Source organism: Narcine bancroftii, unplaced genomic scaffold (genome assembly GCF_036971445.1).
Source record: "Narcine bancroftii isolate sNarBan1 unplaced genomic scaffold, sNarBan1.hap1 Scaffold_165, whole genome shotgun sequence".
NCBI lineage: Eukaryota > Metazoa > Chordata > Chondrichthyes > Torpediniformes > Narcinidae > Narcine > Narcine bancroftii.
Window position 1 is genome coordinate 688,032 of NW_027211900.1, and position 22,767 is coordinate 710,798.

A 22,767-nucleotide genomic window follows, 5' to 3' on the forward strand; every position below is an offset into this window, starting at 1 on the left:
CACCTGCCAAATGTTGGAGGTGGAATGGTCCTCATGTGAGAATCCGGATGTGGAATGGACTTCGTGCCAGTTTCTGGATGTGGAATGGACTGCTAGCAACTTACAGAATGTGGAATGGTCCTTTGCCAGATGCCGGATGTGGAATGTTCTGCCTGTCAGATTCATGATGTGGAATGGCCTTCCTGGAAAATGTCCGATATGGAATGGTCCATCTGACATATGCTGGATGAGGAATAGTCTGCCTGCCAGAAGCAAGAAGGAGAATGGTCTTCCTGCCAGTTGCTGGATCTGGAATGGTTCTTCTTCAATATGTCGGATTTCCAATGGTCCACCTGCCAGATGCCGGATGTAGAATGGTCTTCCTGCCAGATGCAGTGACTCCAATTTGACAGTTAGGAGATGGTTTAACAGTGATGTACTGTAAACTGAAGCAGATATTATGATACCAGGTACACAGTGTTGAGAGGGTTTAACAGTGATGTACAATAAACTGTGCCAAATACAGTAACACGGGTCTCATAGTGGGGAGAAAGATTAACGGTGATGTTAGACAGATCCTGTGACAAAGGTTTCACAGTGTTGAGAAGTTTAAATAGTGACGTACGATAAACTTTGGTGGATATGGTGACCGAGTTTAAAGTGGAGAGATGGTTTAATGGTGATATATGGTAGACTCAGGCATATTTTGTGACACTGTGTTCACAGTAGTGAAATGGTTAAAAAGTGATGTACGATAAACTGTGTCAGATACTGTAACACCATGTTCACAGTAAGAAGGTTTAATGGTGATGTACGGCAGACTGAGGCAGAGACCGTTACACTGGGTTCACAGTGGGGAGAAAGTTTACAGTTTTGTACAATAAACTGTGGCAGAAACTCTGACAAGAGGTTTCCAGTTGGCATAAGGTTTAACGGTGCTGTAAGATAAACTGTGACAGATACTGAGACACCAAGTTCACAGACGTGAGAATGTTCAATGGTGGTATATGGTTGACTGAGGCAGGTACTCAGACACTGGGCTCACAGTAGTGAGAAGGTTTAACGGTGATGCATGGCAGACATAGGCAAATAATGTTACACCGGGTTCACCGGGCAGAAGGTTTAACGGTGATATACGGAAGAATGAGGAAGATACTGTGAGACAGGGTTCACAGCAGCAGTGAGAAGGTTTAACAGTGATGTCCAATATAATGTAGCAAATACTGTGACACTGGATTCACATTTGAGAGATAAAACAATGGTGATGTATGGCAGACTGAGGCAGATACTGTGACACCAGTTACACAGTGGGGAGAATGTTTAATGAGGATGTATGGTACACTTTGACAGATACTGTTCACACCAGGTACACAGTAGTGAGTAGGTTTAACAGTGATATATGATACATTGAGAAAGACAACAGACTCGCCAAGGCAAATAGCGCCTTTGGAAGACTACAAGTCTGGAAAAACAACCAACTGAAAAACCTCACAAAGATAGGCGTATACAGAGCCGTTGTCATACCCACACTCCTGTTCGGCTCCGAATCATGGGTCCTCTACCGGCACCACCTACGGCTCCTAGAACGCTTCCACCAGCGTTGTCTCCGCTCCATCCTCAACATCCATTGGAGCGCTTACACCCCTAACGTCGAAGTACTCGAGATGGCAGAGGTCGACAGCATCGAGTCCACGCTGCTGAAGATCCAGCTGCACTGGATGGGTCACGTCTCCAGAATGGAGGACCATCGCCTTCCCAAGATCGTGTTATATGGCGAGGTCTCCACTGGCCACCGTGACAGAGGTGCACCAAAGAAAAGGTACAAGGACTGCCTAAAGAAATCTCTTTGTGCCTGCCACATTGACCACCGCCAGTGGGCTGATAACGCCTCAAACCGTGCATCTTGGCGCCTCACAGTTTGGCGGGCAGCAACCGCCTTTGAAGAAGACCGCAGAGCCCACCTCACTGACAAAAGGCAAAGGAGGAAAAACCCAACACCCAACCCCAACCAACCAATTTTCCCTTGCAACCGCTGCAATCGTGTCTGCCTGTCCCGCATCGGACTTGTCAGCCACAAACGAGCCTGCAGCTGACGTGGACTTTTTACCCCCTCCATAAATCTTCGTCCGCGAAGCCAAGCCAAAGATGATACATTATGGCAGATGCAGAGACACCAGGTTCACAGTGAGGAGAAGGTTTTATGATGTTTGTTAGAGTGAGACAGATACTGTGACATTGAGTTCACAGTGGTGGAAGATTTAACAGTACGATAAACAGTCCCAGGTTCTGTGACACCTGATAACCATTTGTTAGTGGATTTAACAGTGTAGTATTATGTGTAGCAGATATTTTGACAGAAGGTTCAAAGGGGAAAGAGGTTTAATGGCGATGTACGATAATCTGTGGCAGATAGAGAGACAATGGGTTTACAGTGGGGAGAAGGATGAACAGTGATGTATGATAAATTGTGGCAATACTGTGACATGATGTTCACAATATTATGAAGTTTTAATGGTGATGTATAATAAACTCTGGCATATACTATGACCCCAGTTTCACAGTGGGGAGAAGGTTCAACATTGATGTACAATAAACTACGTCAGATACTGTGACACCGGGTTCACAGTAATGAGAATGTTTAACAGTGATACACGATAAACAGTTCCAGATATTATGACACCGGGGTCACTGTGGGGAGTGGTTTAATGGTGATGAACAGAAGACAGAGGCAGATACTGTGAAACCGGATTCACAATGGGGAGAAGGTCAATCACTGCTGGACGATAAACTGTGCAAGATACTTTGATCTTAGGTTCACAGTGCGAGAAGCTGTCACAGTAATGAACGATGAACTGTGTCAAATACTGTGACCCCAGGTTCACAGTGGGGAGAAAGTTTAATGGTGATGTATGGTAAATTGAGATGGATACTGTGACACCAGGTGAATAGAGGGAATGAGTTTAAACAGTGATGAACGATAAACTGTGTCAAATATTGTGACACTGGGTTCACATCCGTCATACGGTTGAACAGTAATGTACGATAAACTGTGTTTGATACTGTGACACCAAGTTCACAATAGGGAGAATGTTAATGGGAATGTAGGTAGATGGAGGCCGATACTGTGACACAGATTTCAGAGTATGGAGTAGATATAACAGTGATGTACAATAAACAGCGGGAGATACCGCATTCACAGTGGGGGAGAAGGTTAACGGGGATGGATGGTACATTAAGGGAGATACTGTGGCACCAGGTTCACAGTGGGGAGAAGGTTTAACGTGATGTACGGTAGACTGAGGTAGAGACTATGACACAAGGCTCATTGTATTGTTAATTTCTCTTCATTACAACATCTAATTTATATGCTCCATTTTTTTTTGTGGCAACTTCCAAACTTTCCATAAACTTCAATTCTAATCAGATTTTGTTCATTTAAATAGGTCACCATTAAAAGCCCAAATCATTTGGTCTCTAAAGTACGCCTCACAAAATTAAATTCTTTACTTGGGTTTGGTTGCAACAGCTCTTCAGTTTGCTTCATTATTTTTTCAGTCCCTCATTTTGTGTTTTCTTTTTTGCCTGTGCAGCTTCACCAAATGGGCATCCAACTCTCTCTTCTCAGCTTGACCCAACGTCTCCTCTGTAAACTTAAGCAAACCAAGGAGACCAAAGTTAAAATTTTCATATTTGCATTTTCAAAAACACAAATGGTGCTGTGACTTGCAGTTTCACATCTTAATCCCTCTTGCTAAACTTGCAAGCAACTGCACCTCATCCTACAGCTGGAAAATTGCATAGAACTGCTTGGTTAAAGCAACGATTCCACCCAGTCACCCCATTAAAGGCCTCCAAGTTAACAACAGATAGCAACCTGAAAGTTAAATACAAAGATCTGTATCAGGAAGATTAACGGGCTTTAAAAAAAAATCATATCCACTCATGAAAGAAAACTCATCAGGGAACACCAGGCTTTTGTTGAACAATTCCTGTTGTATTCCTCAAAATGGTTTGATCTTGATTTCAAGCAGTCATTTGGTGAGATTGTTGGTCCAGAACAAACCCTGCCCACACACTCCCTTAAATACCTCCAAAGTCCTGGCTCAGCTCTGCTCCATGCTAAAGCTATCAGAGCTTTACTGAAGAGGTAACTGACTTCAGATGCTGGTACGTTGAGTCAAAAACACCCTAATACTTGCCTGAAAAACACACCTCTCTCTGAAAACCATCAAGAACCTTCCTGAACTGTAATCATTTATCTTTAGAGAACCAAAGCCTGGTGAACTTAAATTCTGTGCACAGTATCAGAATGGCCTGCAACCAGTGAACTTGGAGGAATGAGACTGTGAACTAAAGAACTTTTCTGAACTTACACACACATTACACACATGTGCACTTAGAATTAGAAGGGGGTTAAGTTAGATAAAGTAAGTTGAAGTAGTAAAATAGTGATAAGTTAAAGTGTAATTCCATTTTCATGTTTAAAAATAATTAAAATCAACTTTTGTTTAAGTAACCATTTTTCAGGTGAATATCTATTTCTGCTGGGTTTTGAGATCCTCTGGTCTCGTAACACAGCACCAAGCTTCTGAACAACCTTAATTCTTAAAGTTATGATAATAGTCCATTAATGGACCCTTGAATCTTTTGAAAGTTATTATTTTACTCCAATTTTTTTTTAATATCGACAAGACATAATATCATTTAACCGTTGTGTATGTGTTGTTGGAGAATTGTCTTTCCATTCAATCAGAATTAGAGTTTTGGATGCCGTATTTGAGAAAAGATGTGCTGGTGTTGGAGGAGGTTCAAAGATGATTTACTTGAATATCAGGAATGATAGGGTTAGTTTATTAGGAACAATTGTTGACTCTTCCACTGTACTAGTTGGAGTACAGAAGGATAAGGGGGACCTCAGAGGCATTTCAAATGCTGGAAGATATGGCAAAGATGCTTCCCATGGTAGGTGACTCTACGTCAAGAGAGCATAATTTCAGGATAAAAGGGTGATAAAACAGATGTGGAAAAATTGATTTTGTCAATGGGTTGTGAATCTGTGAAACTGAGATCATTGGGTATATTTAAGGCAGAGATTGACAGGTATTTGATTAATCAAGGAATCAAGGGTTATGGGTAGAAAGTTGGGCAGTGGGGCTGAGTGGAAGAATGGTGGAACAGACTCGATGGGCCTACTTCTGCTCCTAGACCTTGTGATCTAAATCCTGTGGAAGACCTAGACAACCCTCCTCTTGTATTCCATTCATAGAAAACAGTCTACATGGTGGTTTTATGTCATGTGAACCCATTTCCGATTGAATGCCATGTTACAAGTGACCCAATGCAAATTCTGCATTGACAGGACTACAGCTTCCTGATTTTAAAAATTGTTATCGAGCAGCTCAAATGAGATTTCTTGCTTCCTTTTTTGAAAGAGAAACATTGACATCAAATAAAATAGGAGAGAGAAAAGCAGAAGAATTTATCTACAAGTGGGATTTGATATTAATGGTTGGTGATAAAGATACACCATTTTGAAACATTTGATTAATATATGGAATAAAATAAATGATGAAATTGGTCTAAGTGAATGTACATCACCCAGAAAGGCTTTGATTCAAAATCGTCGTATCTTTTTCAAAGGATCATAAATTTCTGGATAGCTGGTTTTGTTTCGTAAGGGGATTATAAATTTGGAAGATTGTTATGAAAAGGGGTCAACTAATGTCATCAGAGCAACTGATAAATTATTATCATATAACTCATAGCAATCTTTTTTGCTATTTACAACTACGAGCATATTTGAAGGATAAGTTCGGACCAACCATGTTATACTGAAATAGAAATTCTTCCTAGAGGAATTGTTAAAAAATTTACTTCGATAATGGCCTCTTCATTACAAGTAGGAACTTTTAAATGAGGAGTTCTTAAGTCGAGACAAAGGTGGGAAATGGATCTGAATATTGTAATTGATTGGCAAATATGGGCATATCCATGAAAGGATCTCAATGTAAGACATAAATTAGTTCAGTTTAATTCTTTTTACATCAGTAATGTAGCAGATGTCACCAAGGATTTTATCTGAAGCTGCTCTTGGAGTAAGGTGACTCAGGCAGTTGGATATGAAAAGCTCTATAGGAAGATAATTTGGCCACAGAGATCACGTGATCCAAGGGAGTTGTATTAATTCACTTCAACTCAGCATTTTGGATCTATTGACCAGAGTTCCACACCACAGCAGTGATGAAGGAATTCACAACTAATTTTTTTCTTCTACAGTTACTTCTTACACCAGAGAAATTGAATAGAATAAAATCAGAATTATCAGATCAATGTTTTAGGGGTGGTGAAGATGTAGCAACTTCCTTGCATTCAACCTAGCTTTGTCCTTATGCAAGATCTTTTTGGGGAGAATTACAAATTTTTTGGAACAAGTTTTAGGAGTGTTTTTTCTGCAAAATCCAACCTTACCCTTATTAGGAAATATTGAAGGAACAAGGCTCAAATTTAAACTATTAAAGTATCAATTGAAATTTGTTAAATTAATGTTAGCGGTGATGAGGAAATGTATTGCACTTACTCGGAAATCAGATATATTTTTAGGGATGCCAAGATGACATGCAAAATTTCAAAGTTTTATTCCTTTGAAAAAAATGACATTAGTTTGAGAAATATATACTCTATGTTTTTGCAAATTTGGCACCTGAATATTCAAATATTAGACTTCAATTTATAATAATGCCCTTTCCATCCTTCTAGACATACGAGATTCTCCTCTAAGTTGTAAAATGTTTATTTAGATGTGTTGGATTTCCTCGCCACCGCAAACTCTGGGGAAGCGGAGAACTAACACAGGGCACCAGAAAACAGGAAGACCACACACCATCAACATCTGAGAAGCAGAGGATTCAATCCACAGGTCAGTGACCATGGAACCAGACCAATGAGGGGTTCTGCTGCTGAAGGACCCACGTAGGTGATAGGCTATTGGAAATTAGAGGAGAGGAACCCAAGCAGGTTGTGGGCTTCTGGAGAAAGCAGTCAAGGAACTCACACCAGGCCGTGGATTGCTAGAGACTGGTTCGAAACTGGCTAAAAGAGTATCAGGTATCAGACTTGTGATATGAGTGGGTGCTAATCCTCAACATTCATTGGAGCGCTTTCATCCCTAACGTCGAAGTACTCGAGATGGCAGAGGTCGACAGCATCGAGTCCACACTGCTGAAGATCCAGCTGCGCTGGGTGGGTCACACCTCCAGAATAGAGGACCATCACCTTCCCAAGATTGTGTTATATGGCGAGCTCTCCACTGGCCACCATGACAGAGGTGCACCAAAGAAAAGGTACAAGGACTGCCTAAAGAAATCTCTTGGTGCCTGCCACATTGACCACCGCCAGTGGGCTGATATCGCCTCAAACCATGCATCTTGGCGCCTCACAGTTCGGCGGACAGCAAACTCCTTTGAAGAAGACCGCAGAGCCCACCTCACTGACAAAGGGCAAAGGAGGAAAAACCCAACACCCAACCCCAACCAACCAATTTTCCCCTGCAACCGTGTCTGCCTGTCCCGCATCGGACTTGTCAGCCACAAACGAGCCTGCAGCTGACATGGACATTTACCCCCTCCATAAATCTTCGTCCGCGAAGCCAAGCCAAAGAAGAATTGGTTCCTAATCGTGTCAGAGGTTCAAAACAGGAGCACGCATTGCCAATGACTTGGATTAGTCTGTGAGCATTGAAAGAGAATACACAAGCCCTCAGTGACTTGGCCCAGGGATCAGGGTGGGGGGGGGGGGGGTGGAAGAGGGGAAGGGGGAGAGCACGACTCTCTTTTGCTTCTTTCTCTGACTGCAAGAGGCATTTCAGGCAATTTCTGCAAATGGCGAATCTGTCTGCCTCACAGCAGGAAAAAAGCAATTTTGTGTGATATGACACTTTTTAATTACATGACAGTAAATTGTCTCCTGAAATAGAGAGAGAGGTTCAAGTTTCAAACTATTACAAACTCAACTTGCCAGAGCTACCTGGATTATATCTCATCCCCCTTTTCCTTTGCAAGGACACCATTGATTTTATCACAACTCCTATGCTCCATCTGACCAGTGACAGATTATATATTTAAAAATTGTACATTGACATGTTTTTGAAATAGATGGATTGTAGGAGTTGTGTAGGTCACAAACACAAACACTTCACAAAACAGCTCATACTTAAAATGCAAGTTTTAATGGTTCTTGAGATACTGAGAAAAATGGAATGTTTGCTTTATTAAAACCTGAAGAATTTGTGAAGGAAGGAAAGATTGCTGGTCAAACGGAGAGACCATCTGTTGATTAGGTGTATTTTTTTAAAATTGAAACTAAGTCAATAGAGTGCTGAGAGATGGCAGCGGTTTGAATAAGCAAGTTCGTGATTCAAGTTCCTGCGCAGACAGGCTGGAGTCCATTGGCTCATGATTCATCCTTTTGAAGAGACATAGTGGACTTCAAAGGAAGAAATGGTGGCACTTGTCATGTGATGAGACATTTTGGAGAAACATTACAAACGAGATGCAGAAGTTGTTGTCCATCCTGTAGGGAAGAGAGGATTGAACATACAGTCATCAGAGATGGTACAGTTACATAGTCTTCTCCTTTGACCAGGAGTAACAAGTGGATTTTAAGGAGAAAGACCACTTCTGTCTCTTTGAGATCAAGAGGGCAGCCTCGTTGTGTCCATGGAAATGGCCACTTTTGAAGAATAAAGTAAAAGTGATCTTGTATTTGCAACATAACCATTTTTAAATGGTGACTGAGTTCAGTCCTTGACTGGGTTTATGAAATCATTGTGGAAGAAAATAGCCACTCCACTCTCTCTTTGAAAAGAGAACAGATTCATCATGTGGAAGAGATTCGGAAACCTCCTGCAAGAGAGGAAAATAAACTCTCACAGAGTAAGTTTCAGAGCAATGTTTCTTCATCCAAGAAATTCAGACGAGTTTGAAAGAGGACCGATGACGATGTTTCCAAATACTTCAGTAGCTTTTGAGCCACAATTTCCATGGACAGGGTGTCAAACGACTCAAATCCAGATACAACCCTTCACAAAGCTCAAGTCAACCAGGAGATACAAACTCCTGACTGCAATGTTGCTGTGCACATTTGCTACATTATTGAAGTCTCACATTGCTTACAACAGATATTCAAAGTCAAGCAATAACCGAAATAACAGAATATTACAGGACGGTACAAGCCCTTTGGCCTAAAATGTTGTGCTGATCTAGATATTTCTAACAAAAAAAATAATACCCTGTAGCGGCTACTGCGGTAGATGTTACTAAATAAAGGCAAACACACACAAAGGTAGTCAACTCAAGACTGGTTTATTGCAGACATACACAGATCTTTTATTCCTGCCTGTTAATGAGCTTGTTAGTGAATACCTTCTGGTCCACAGGACCAACAGGTTAAAGTTACGAGCCATTAGTGCCCCGCACCTTTAGGCAGGGGCTTCAACTGATCCACTTGCTGTACTTTGGCACCCAGCTCTGTTAGCCCGCGATCTGTCAATTAAGTCTATGAACTGACGGTGGCGGTTCACAATACCGCGCTGTGCACTCGCTATATCACACCCCCCAAAATCGTCACTATAACTTAAGATGCCAGATACGCTTGATTTAGGCAGACGTCCATGTCGCCTGGGTTGATGGCACTGAACTGGTGAAGTAGGGTCCGTATGGCGGGTTTAAGTCTGTCCACGCTGAATAGCTGTGGATGCCCCCCGATGTCCAATGTATATACCACTCCATATCTCTTAATGAAACAAAATGGTCCTTCATGTGGTTTTAATAAGGGTGCCTGTGGAACCTGTCTTCGTATGAATACGAATTCAGTGTTTAATAGTGATTGGGGCACTTGTTGGCTAGGTTTGCCATGCCAGTTGGTGGAGGATGGTTTGCTGTTAGCAATACCCTTGCGGAGTTGTTAAAGGATGTCCATGTCTGAATTGCTTCTAAAGTGAATATCTCCTGGAACCATAAGGGCCGGACGAAACATCAATTCTCCAGATGATGCAGACAGATTTTCTTTTGTTAATACTCCTAATAGAACCTAATGTAGTTCATCGACTCAGTTGAGACCAGTGCGTCGGGCCTTCAGTGAAGATTTAAGTTGATGATGGAAACGTTCCACCAGGCCATTGGACTGCAGATGGTACGCAGTAGTGTGGTGCAACTGTGTACCAAAAAAATGAGACAAGGAAGCCCATAATGCCAAAGTGAACTGTGGTCCACGGTTATGTGTGTCGGCACATCCAATTTAAGATGAATGTTTTAGCATATGCCTCAGTGTTACTGACTGGTAATGGAATGGCCTCTGGCCAGCGTGTGAAGTGGTCAACTACCGTGAGAATATCCCTCGTGTCCTGTGATACTGGTAATGGTCCAACCACATCCACATGCTCTAATCTTCTGCGTATTGTCAGGAAAGACTGCAGGGGTGCCTTGGTGTGGTGCGGAATTTTCAGATTGGCAGGATATACACGATCGGGTCCATTGAGTGACGTCTTTTTTCAGCCCATGTCACATGTACTTATTTGACATTACTTTGACTGAAGTCCAGATGGATGGGTGTGATAGATTGTGAATGTCATGTTGTGGTGCCACCTGTTGAATGTCGAGTCCAGTGATAGCTATACTGTGTGCCTGTATATCCGGATCCGCAGATTGTGCCGCAGCCAGTTCAGCAATGTTGACTCCACCTTGAATATGGCACACACTTGATCTAGAGAGCACATCTGCGACCAGATTGTCCCTTCCTGAAATATGACGTATGTCCGTAGTAAACTCCGAAATGTAGGACAAATGTAGTTGTTGTCTTGCCAACCAAAGATCTGTGAATTTTCTCAAGGTGAAAATTAGAAGTTTATGGTCTGTGAATATGGTGAAATGTCGACCTTACAAGATATAACGAAAGACAGATAAAGTGCTAATAGCTCTCAATCAAAGGTGCTGTATTTAATTTCTGCTGGTCTTAGATGACGACTCAAGAAGGCAAAGGGCTGATAATGGCCATTGACGTATGTTCCAGATCTGCACTCACAGCTGTTCCTGAGGCATCAATGCAGTTTCAGGATTTGGATGCGCAAGCATTGCTGCTTTGGCTAATAATTATTTGGCGGACATAAATGCAACCTCTGCCTCTGAGGTCTAGTAATGTTTTTGTTTGGAGCAGAGATGATGTCAAACAGGGGTTGCAGGATGTCAGCAATCCCAGGAATAAATCTGTGATTAAAAAATTATCATTCCCAAAACCTTTTCCAGCCGTTTGACAGTGACAGGTCTGGAGATTTTATGGATGTCGTCTACCTTGCCTGATAATGGAGATATGCCGTCTGCTGTAATTTTATGCCTTAAGAATTCTATGGTTCACTTGCCAAATTGACACTTCTCAAGATTAATTGTCAGTCCAAAGTCTTGGAGCCATTGGAAAAGGCAGCGCAAATGGAGGCGGTGACCTTGCTCATTTTGACTGCTACAAGGAAGTCGTCCAAATAAATAAGCGCAAAGTCTAAATCTCTGCCAAGAGCGTCCATAAGCAACTGAAAAGTTTGCATGGCATTCATACCAAATGGCATTCTGAGGAATTCATAAAGACCAAACGGCGTAATAATTGCTGTCTTGGTCATATCATTCTCATGAATTGGTATCAGATAATATCCCTTAACCAAATCAATCTTTGAAAGTATGCGGCAATGATGTAGATGGGCGGCGAAATGCTGTATGTGTGGAATTGGGTATCTGTCAGGTGTTGTGTCATCATGAAGCCTACAGTAGTTGCCGCAGTGTCTCCATCTGCCTGTCTCCTTGACTACCATATGCAAAGGTGAGGTCCAAGGGCTCTTTGAGCATCGGATGATACCCAATTCTTCCATTGCTTTAAATTCTGCCACAATTTATCAAGCACCAGACGCTGAGCCCTGACATGGGCCAGTGGGCCTGATGTGTCTATGTAATGAGACCCACCATGGACTATTCTTGAGGCATTGGAGTTCAGGGTGAGAATATGGGGAAATTCAGGGAGTAGACCAGTATATGCATCCATGTGTAACGTATGTACTCCGAGCTGTGAAACTCTCCCCTTGATGCACGCCAGTGGATATGTCTGAAAGATGGTGATGTGAACTAGTTTACTCTGCTTTATGTCTACCAATAAGTTGTGGGAACATAAAAAATCCACACCCAAAATAGGTTGAGCGACAGAAGCGAGGACACAATTCCAATGTAACGTGGTTCCACCTATTCCGACTCATCTAGTGCCAAAACTTGGAATGGCAGTTTCATTCGCCCCTCTCAGGGTCAAGTGCTGTTTTTTGAGTCCTTTCAAAATAGGTCGGCAAACTAAGTTCAGCACCTGTGTCTACAAGAAATTTGTGCTTACCTGCATCGTCCTGAAGATACAATAGGCCTGTATATATGCCAGCTTCCAGCGCTCTTGTTTTCCGACTTCTTTTTGTAGTAGGTACATGCTGGATGCACTTATGGGCATAGTTTCCCCAGTGGCGATGGTAAAATCACCACTCTCGATGTACATCAGCATGTTCCTCTTTCTTGGTTTGGACTGCAGATACTGGAGTTTGGTAGGATGCGGGAGATGCTTCTGCAACAGAAACAGGATGTATTGGGGCAGATTCTTGTGTCGGAGTACGATAGAGCCTGTCAGCCTCTTGAGCCACGTCATGGAGATGGTGAAAATCAATGTTACCAATGTGTATGGCCACGTGAGCGGGAATTTTTGACAGAAATAAGGTTTAAAAAAGCAGACAATGGGAAGGACCATCTGACAACGCCAGCATCTCATTCATCAGGTATGATGGATTCTTGTCAGTTTGGCCTCCCACGTTCAAATCCACGCTCATCAAGTAAGTTCCAATGTGTCAAGAAGAAACTACCGGAACCTGGTGCCCTGGTCTTCTGCTGGAGGATGAGCAGAAAACTTGCTTACTGGCAATGCAGTGGCCACGCCCAATGTAATCACGACTTGCCAAAATTTTGTGTCTTCCGCCATTATACCCCAAAAATGAAACTGGGTTTCAGCTTGAAGAAACCAAATTTGTGGCTGATGTGTCCAGAAAGGAGGCAAATGAAGCCCAACTGCATTAACTGTCATGGCGGCAGCAGTTGTTCCTGCTGTTGAAATGTCCTCCTTTTCCATAATGATTCAAATTCATTAAATCTTAACTTTGGGATCACCAATGTGTAGCGGCTACTAAATAAGGGCAAACACAAACAAAGGTAGTCAACTCAAGACTGGTTTATTGCAGACATACAGATCTTTTATTCCCTGCACGTTAATGAGCTCATTGGCGAACAACTGCTGGTCCATAGGACCATCACGTTAAAGCTATCAGCTTTATAGCCCTGGGCCTTCATCTGATCCACTGGCTGTACTTTGGCGTCCAGCACTGTTAGCCCACAATGTGTCAGGTAAGTCTGTGAACTGACGGTGGCGCCCTCTACAACCTGTTTTTCTTTCACCCATGTATGCCTGTCTAAGAGTCTCTTAAATGCTCCTTACGTGATATTGTAATGAATAAATAAATTTGGAGAATTTGGTAATATTTGCGATTTTGGTAAGATTTAGTGTAGGTTACATACATACATACATACCTTTTAAAACAGATCTTATTTGAAACATTGAAGATTTATGCACATACACAAGTAGGTGTTAACCGAACTGATGTCATAAAATGAATGACCATTGTTTGGAAATGGAGCCAGGATGGCTGCAAGTACCTTTCTGCAGGGTGCTTACAGGAAAGTCACTCCTGGGTTTTGTTTATCTAACAACAGCTTGAGCAGAAGAAAGAACTCCTGTTGTTTGGAATAAGAGGAATGGAACTCTGTGGTAGCTTAAAGAAAGAAGTTACCATCTGGAAAACCCTGACGGGGCAAGTTTGATCAGCGAGACATTGAGGTGACTCATGGTGGTACCTCAGTTGTGGAAATCCTGGAACAACAAATCACTCTCTGCAAACCCTACAAGAACCTTTACCTGAGCGGTAAACATTTACCTTTCGAGCACCAAAACCTGGTGAAATTTATACATGATCAATTCTGTGCACAGCAGAAGAATTGCCTGGATCCAGAGAACTTGGAAGTAGGAGAAGAGAGATTGAACTGTGAAACAAAGACCTTTTCATAAAATTTAAACACATTACAAACATGTGTGCTTAGAATTAGGAGGGGGTTAATTTGGGTTAGTTAAGTTAAAAGTTTCATTCTATTTTCATGTTTAAAGTTGATTAAAAAGAACTTCTGTTTTAAAAACCACATGTCCTGGTGAATGTCTATTGCTGCTGGGTTTTGGGGTCCTTTGGACTTGTAACAATATCTTCTTAGATAATGACAATTTGGCCTGTTCAAAGTAGGAAATGGCTTCTACTAGCAGGAGTTTCTATTTGAGAAAAAATATTGATAGGTGGCTGGCCACATGTTTCCTAAAAATTAATACCCTCTCCCTCCCTAAACAACATTCAGCCCCGTGACATCTTTCTGCATTGCATTACTGGGACCACCAAGGACCTGACCCATTTCCCATCTCTCCTTGCAATGCCAATATGGCAGCTCCCATTAAGAACAGACAAATCACATTTTAATTCAGCAAGCAAGATGAAAATCATCCTGACATCCTGCTTAAAAAGAAGGGGAAACAAACCTTCCTAATTTTGTCACTTCATTTTAATTTTGATTCACATGGGGCATTAGTAAAAAGTGTCCCATCCATTTTGTCACCAAATTATGAGTAGAATCATGATCGCTGTTCATGAAAACCCAAAACCTTCAATGTTACACAGATAATCTAGGAAGAATTCTGTAACAAAAGTAAATAAAACATTGAAATAATTTCCCCCTTATAAACACAGACATTGTAGTGCCAAGCAACGGGGCAAGCAAAAAAGGCCAAATCTCTGCAACACTCAGACAGTCCAAGATGGCACAGACACCCCTTCATTGCCAAGAAGGAGCCCGCGTCTAGCACCATGTGCGGGCTGAGGAGTCCTTCACTTCGTGTAGCGGCCAGCCGGCCGGAGAGTGACGTAATGATGCAAGTCTGCTGGAAGTCAAAGGGTACGTCAACAGAAGTGGCCAGGCCAGCAAGCACATGTGGGGAATTTAAACCAGTAAATCCAGTCTTTGTTTTACACTACCTTGTGTGGACGTCTCTTTATTTGGTAGCGCTGCCGCAGCGGATGCTACATGGTGATAACTACTTACTTGCTGCAACCAAATAGGTCTGCAAGATACACCAACCAAAATAGAAAACCTGACCAGAAATTCAGAGATCATAAATTTAAAAGGTGGTGAAATCTTTACGCTGTATTGTTAACACCAAAGTCCCTCTATTTTTCAAGGCATTCGGACAAGTAACTGAGAAACATTACATTTTAAACACATGGTGTAAGGGATACTTGAATGTGAGGAGTCAAGCAAGTGCTAAATAAGGATGAAGTATAATGGGTTAACTTAAGGATAAGGGATACTGGAATGTGAGGAATCAAGCAAGTGCTCATTTGAAATTAAGTTTTACGGGTTAAATCAGGGTGAAGGGATGCTGGAATGGGAGGAAGGGTTAGGAAGGGTTATAAAAGTATAATAAAATAAGTATCTTCAAAACAGGATAGCAAGTAAATAGCTTTAGCAAGTCTTGGGGATTGGTTAATGAGTAAAGAACAAAGACATGATATTTCCTGGCTAACAAGTTTGCAGATAGGCACATAAACTGATAAGAAGTTAGAATCCACGTGGGCGGAACTACCTAATGCTAAACCAATGCAGGAGGCAGAAGAATGTTAGGGGGAAGGTATCTCTGTACTGAAATGAAATGTATAAAAGTTGGGTCTGCCTCAGTATCTGTGTGTATTCCCAGGGTAAGGGGAAGCACCCAACTTTGCATTGTTGTAATAGTATAATAAAGATCTTTGTTCTCAATTTTATCTCGAGCAAATTCTGTGAAGATACTTCTGCTTCCCACACGGTAAGTCAGGATCAGAAGGGGAGGAACATTATTGTTCAAGTGACACAACTTTAAAAAAATATCATCTATCTTGATGAAGAATGTGATCCTACATCAGGAAAAACGGATGGAATCAGACACATTCTATGAGCAATTGGGAAGCAAAGAAAAATGGATTGGTTTTCCATCCCTTCCGAAGCGACCCGACTTGCGACCGTCATGGAGCCCGAATGATCAGTCAGATTCCAAAACGGTCGCAAGTCGGAGTTTCCCCCCGTGTGAGGAGCCCTGAAGTCTCAGAGCCTATTTTTAACATCAAATGATTTGCCAAATGAGAACAGAGACATGTGCGGATTGAGTTTGTAACTCAGTGTCTCGGGGTCCATCGGCTGGGGGCAGACATCTTAATTTCTGTGCGCATGCGCGAGTCATCAGTTCGCGCTTACGCTAAGCTTTCGCTTTGTGGCCGTCATTTGGCACATGTGTATCAGCCGCACATGCGCAAACCGAACGCCAAGTGGCGAACCCATCGCGCATGCGCCAACCAAAGACGTTCCAATCTCCTTCTTACCCCTCTCCCGCCCCCTCCCGCTGCCAGTTACCCCGCGGCCTCCGGCCTCGCACCGACGCCTCAGCTCCACCCAAACACCCTGTCGGTACCAGCCTCTCACGGGTGGGTCCCATCGGGCTGCGGGTCGCCCGCTTTCCCTGGACCGCGCGGCTGAGGAAGGTCCCGGCGCCGCCGCTAACTTCTTCCCGTTAGACCCGCTGTGACGCGACGGACCCCGAGCAGAAGACGCCACCGCCAACTTCCCGCCTCCTCACAGCAAGAGCCAATCAGCCCGCGAACCCGCCCATCAATCTAACCCTACTTCAGCTTCCAATTCAATAGCGGCCTCACCGAATCAGCCCATTGGCTTGTGCAACTGAAGCAACCAATCAGCGAGCGATACAACACAGCCACACCCAATCAGCATCGCAAGACAGAAAAGAGAGGCAGTCGAAGGAGCAGGAGACCCTTCGGCCCTTCCACTTACTACTACCCCAACTATCAAATCATTGGGAAACACAGGATCACTTTGTGCTGGCTCCTGGATTCCTCTGATCTCAAGAAATACATTGTACCCCAACTACAAGGGAGACTATTTATTATCAATCGCTCCTTCATCTTTATTACTGCTTCCAATTTAATAGAGGACATAAGTGTTGTGTCAGCCAGCTGGACCGCCTCGGGGAACCTCATGGAGCAAGCAATCATGGTGAGAAGGCCCCGTGGGAGGCCGGTAGTGACCCTACAATGTCAATGTAGACGTGGCTGAAACTATGTGGTGCTGACTTGAATGTCTGGGGGTGATGCCTTCACGTATGTCTGCATTTTGGTCATTTGGCCGAGTGTTCAGGTCTTGGCCCAGTGACAATCTGTTTCCGGAGTCTCTGCAAGACAAACCTACTGACCACCATTTTGACAGGACTGATGGCTGGGTGCGTTAGGTTGTGCATCTCATCAAAAACTGTCATCTCCATGCTGCCGGCATGATGAGGCAGGGTTTGCCATTGAAATGTCGCAGAGGAATGTCTACTTATCAGGGTCGATGGCAACATCCTCCAGCCTGAGCCTTGAAACTGCTGTGCTGCATGCAAGGATCTCAGGGTCTTCCTGCCATCACCTGCCTAGGGCGAAATAGTCTATTCCCTGGGACAGGGCCTGGTCAGACTTGATTGCGAGGTGAGGTAGTGCGTCACCCACGATGTGTTGAATGTCTGTCGTGAACTCAGACTCATATGAGAGGAGTCGCTGCTGCCTGGCCGACCACGGGTCCAACACTTTATTGAAGGCAAAAGTTAACGGCTTCTGGTCCATGAAGACTCTGAATTGTCTACCGTCCAAAAAATACCTGAGTGCCTGACAGCCAGGTACAGCACCAATTGCTCTCAACCAAAGGTGCTGTAGTTGAGTTCAGGTGGCCAGAGGTGTCTGCTAAAGAAGGCCAGGGGCTGCCATTGCCCTTCGATGAATTGCTCCAGTGTGCCTCGTACTGGTGTGCTGGAAGCATCTACTGTGAGAATTTGGGTGTTTCTGGCCTGGCGTGTACCTGAAGGGTGGTGTTGGCCAGTGCGTCCTTGGCCTTCAGGAACCCCTCCAAATCCTCATTGTCCCAGGTAATGTCTTTACCTTTCTCCACAAGATGCGGGCCACTAACGATATGAATCGTTGATAAAAATTAATCGTACCGGTGAATTCCTGCAACCCCTTCACTGTGGGGGGAGGTTTGTGGAAGTACAGAACAGCCTCTACCTTTTTAAGCAGGGGTTTAGTTATGTGCCTATTGATTTGACGCCCCAAGAAGTTGAAAGTTTCCAGCCTGAACTGGCACTAAGCAAGATTTATAGTTAGTCCAAATTCCTGCAGACGGGCGCACAGTCACCTTAGATGGTCTCTGTTTAGCTTCATTGCCACCACTTTGACACCTTGTGGTTACTGCCACCCTCTGCTGTTGGAGAATATCCTCCTTGGTCTCAGTCCCTCAATGTGACTAAGAACCCCTGAAAAGCACCTAATGTTTGGCCTTCATCACCACTCCTGGCAAGGCATTCCTGGCTCCCACAACTCTGGGTAGATACCCCTGATATCTACCCTAAACCTTCCTCCTTTGCTTTGGGCAAATTTCATCATGTTTGCTACCCCCATCTGGATTTCAGGCAGACCAAAGGGCATCTTTCACCGAGTTTCTGGTCTTCCAGCAGCTCTGGATGCTCTGCTCAGGGAACCACCCCTATGTATCCCATCGAATCCTAGACTCTCTATGTCAGCAATTCTCTGCTGACCATTGCCTGATGCCCTTTTGGTCAAAATTGTTTGTCAATGAAACCATTCCCAGGAAGGTGATGTGGCAAAGTCCTGCTGACTGGGACATTGTGTGGTACCAGGGCCAGACAAATCTTTCGCAACACCTGAACCAGGTAGAACCTCAGCACATAGCAGCTTTTGGTGCCCTTGCTCTTTGGTTCCACGCACAGCCACACACAATCATGGCCATGCCGGTTACACTCTTTCCCCCATTGATTGATGACGAACATGGTCCTTCTCCAGACTCTACCCATTTTGGACCCCCACATGAAGAGGAAGACTGTTTTGGGAATTGCCAGGGTGAAGGTGTGGGGATGGGCCACACCTGCCCCACGTGCAGCAGTACCGAGAGTTCCTTGCACCTTGCACCTTGCACCTGGCACCTGGTTATCAGATTTTCGCCGATTGATAGAGTTGGGCATCTCTGTGGTTCTCGCTGTCTCCTGGATCTGGGGGTCTCTGTACTGCTCCTGGTCTCCTGGAGCTGGGGGTCTCCAAAGTGCTCACCATCTCCTTGAGTTGGTGCATTTTTCTCCACCAGCCCCACATGACAACCAAGACCCCTGGATGGAGGGCAGAGGCACAGAGAGATCAGAGCGAACACGGGTAGTTTCAACAGGTTGGGGTCAATCCAGGTGCCTGGTAACGGGAGGAAACCAAGGGGGAAGGAGGATGCAGGTCATTCGATAGCAGGACATTGCGAGAGAGTGGATTCCTCGGACTCTTGAGGAGGGAAGGCGCTGGTTGATCCATCGGTTTAGGGGGGGAAGGGTATAGACATGGCAGCTGACTGGAATTGTCAGCGGGGTACTGAGACCTGGTGGAGGAGGGGAAGGAGGGTGCAGTTGTATTCCGACGAGAGGGTGCTAAGGGAGAGGCAACATGGGTGGAACCTCAAGACAAGGGTCCCCTGATTGTTTGCAGGAATGGGATTTGTGAAAAGACTCATAGATATCCAGCACAGAGCATCTTTGTCACCCTGCCATCAGGAAGGAGATGTGGAGGTATAAAAGCAGAGCAGCCAGGCAGGGAAATAGCTACTTCTCACAGGCCGTGAGATTGACAAGGCAACATGAGCTGGATGGGAGCAAAGAATGAAAAAGGGGAGAGGAATATGGACTGATTACAACAGCCTAGCCAGCAGGAGAGAGGGGCCGAAGGGCCTGTTTGTGTGTTGTCTATCTGGACCAGCCTTTTGTGTTCAAGCTTTAAAAAGCCAACCCATTTTTTAATTTAATAACAATGGTACAGAATGAATCAAGAGACAAGACGTCTGTCCAGCAGCGAGCATCGAAGGCACTTCCTGAAATGGAGGCTCTGGAACCACAGGGAGGTTCTGGCTGCAATGAGGCCTGGCTTCTTCTGCAAGGAGGAGAGGAGAGGCAGGGGAAATGCAGGGGAACAGGTGGTGAGGGAGGGGATAGGGATGCCTTCCTCTATTCACCTCCCATTTCCTCTACTCCGTAGCCCTCCTCATTCCCCTGCCCGTTCCCCTCCCCAACCCCTCAACACCTGGACCGGTCCCAACATCCGAAGCGAGGCAACGACTGCACACTTGTAATAGGTTGTCGGGGCGCCGGTAGCAGGTTCTCCACCTCCCCCGACTGAGACATTGGTTGGAGTCTAGAAGTTCTTCTTCTTGCTGAGAGATATTTCCACCCCTCAGAGAGTCTCAAATCTCAGCAGTGGGACCATGGCTTATATTACCCAAAAGTTTGTTTACTTATAGCTTATCTCTTTGAATAACTGATTTAATTATCTTCAAGGTCTCCTGACAGTCTGTGACCAACAAAAGACAACTGCATCTCTGGGCCTCATGGTGGAATTTAGATCATGTCTTCTGATTCACATGTATACATTCTTGCATAAGCTGGTCGAAATCCTCCATTACAATTCCATAGAATGAATTTGTGATGTGATTTATAACCACTCTCTAACCTTGTTATGTGAGTGAGTCCCACATTCTGAACTTGTTATATCAGTGAGATCGACACTGAAAATGTTATGAGAGTGAGTTCCACAGTATAATCTTGTTTTCTTAGTGAATCCCACATTGTTAACGTTATGTTAGTGAGTCCCACAGTGTAAACTTGTTATGTGAGTTATTTTCGCAGTGTGACCTGGTGATGTGACTGTGTCCCACAGTTTGACATTGTTGTGTCAGTGAGTTCGATATTGAAAATGTAATGTTAGTGAGTTCCAGAGTGTAACCTGGTTATTACACTAACCTTGCTCTGTGAATCAGTTTAAAGTGTTACATTGTTATGGAAGTGAATTCCTCAGTGTCGTCCTTGTTTAGTTAATGAGTGTCAGAGTGTAACATTGGTATGTGAGTGAGTTCGACAGTATGACCTTGTTATGTGCGAGATTCCCACAGTGTAAACTTGTTATGTGAGTGAGTTCCACAGTATAAACTTGCTATGTAGTGAGTTCCACAGAAACTGTAGAAGAAAAACTAGTTGTGAATTCCTTCTTCTCTGCTGCAATGTGGAACGCTGGTCAATCGTTCCAGACTGTTGAGTTGAAGTGAATGAATAAACTCCCCTGGATCACGTGATCTCTATTGCCAAATCAGCTTCCTGTAGATCTTTTCAAATCCAACTGCCTGAGTCACCTGACTCCAGGTGCTGCTTTCAGATAAAATCCTTGCTGACATCTGATAAATGATTGATGTATAAAGAATTATACTGAACCAATTTATTTCTTACATTGAGATCCTTATATGGATCTGCCCATATTAGCCAATCATATACAATATTCAGATCCATTACCCACCTTTATCTTGACTCATGAACTCCTCATTTAAAAGTTCCTACTTATAATAAACAGGACATCAGAGAAGTAAATTTTTTAACAATTCGTCTTTATAAGGAATTTCTATTTCAGTACAACATAGTTGGTCCAAACTTATCCTTCAAATATGCTCTTCATTGGAAATAGAAAAAAAGATTGCTATGAGTTATACGATATTTATTTCTCAATTGCTCAAAGGACATTAATTGACCCCTTTCATAACAATCTTCCACGTTTATAATCTCCTTACGAAACCAACTATCCAGAAATTGATGATCCTTTGAAAAAGAAATGAGGATTTTGAATCAAAGCTATTCTGGGTGATGTACATCCACTTACACCAATTTCATCATTTATTTTATTCCATATATTAATCAAATGTTTCAACAATGGTGTATCTTTATCACCAACCATTAATTTCAATTCCCACTTTTATATAAATTCTTCTGCTTTTCACTCTCCTATTTTATTTGATTCTATTTTAACCCTTTCAAAAAAGAACCAAGAAATCTCATTTGAGCTGCTCGATACTAATTTTTTAAATGAGGAAGCTGTAATTCTGTCAATGTAGAATTTGCATTGAGAGAAACGCAGCGGTCTTTAGCGATCTTATTGAATTGGTTAAAATGGCATAACATGAGAGCAAATATTCCGGAGGAGTGTGGGCCACGTAACATGGGATTCACTCGGAAATGGGTTCACATAACATAAAACCATGATGCAGAAGAGGTTGTCTTGGTCTTCCGCATGATATAAATCACAAGATATAGGAGCAGAAGTAGGTCCATCGAGTCTATTTCACCATTCTTCCACTCAGCCCCACTGCCCAACTTTCTCCCCTTAACCCATAATTACTTGACTAATCAAATACCTGTCAATTTCTTCCTTAAATAAACCCAATGACCTCAGTTCCACAGATTCACGACCCACTGACAAAATTTGTTTTAAATCGACACCCTTTTATCCTGAAATTATGCTCTCTTGTTCTAGAATCCCCTACCATGGGAAACATCTTTGCCATATGTCCTCTGCTCAGGCCATCCAGCATTTGAAATGCCTCTGAGGTCCCCCTTATCCTTCTGTACTCCAACTAGTACAGTCAAAGAGTCAACAAATGTTCCTCATACACTAACCCTTTCATTCCTGATATCATTCCA

General features: G+C 43.4%; 1 protein-coding gene across 1 annotated transcript; it reads right to left on the bottom strand.

The window, feature by feature from the left end:
• Positions 1-1,279: 1,279 nt before the first annotated feature.
• Positions 1,280-17,493, bottom strand: LOC138750549 (uncharacterized). Its single transcript, XM_069912643.1, has 4 exons — positions 17,421-17,493; positions 16,572-16,786; positions 12,394-12,612; positions 1,280-3,629 (listed from the first exon to the last, which is right to left on the bottom strand). Exons 1-4 carry the CDS (start codon positions 17,491-17,493, stop codon positions 3,531-3,533), a joined length of 606 nt encoding a protein of 201 aa, XP_069768744.1. The 3' UTR covers positions 1,280-3,530.
• Between the last annotated feature and the right edge of the window lie 5,274 nt (positions 17,494-22,767).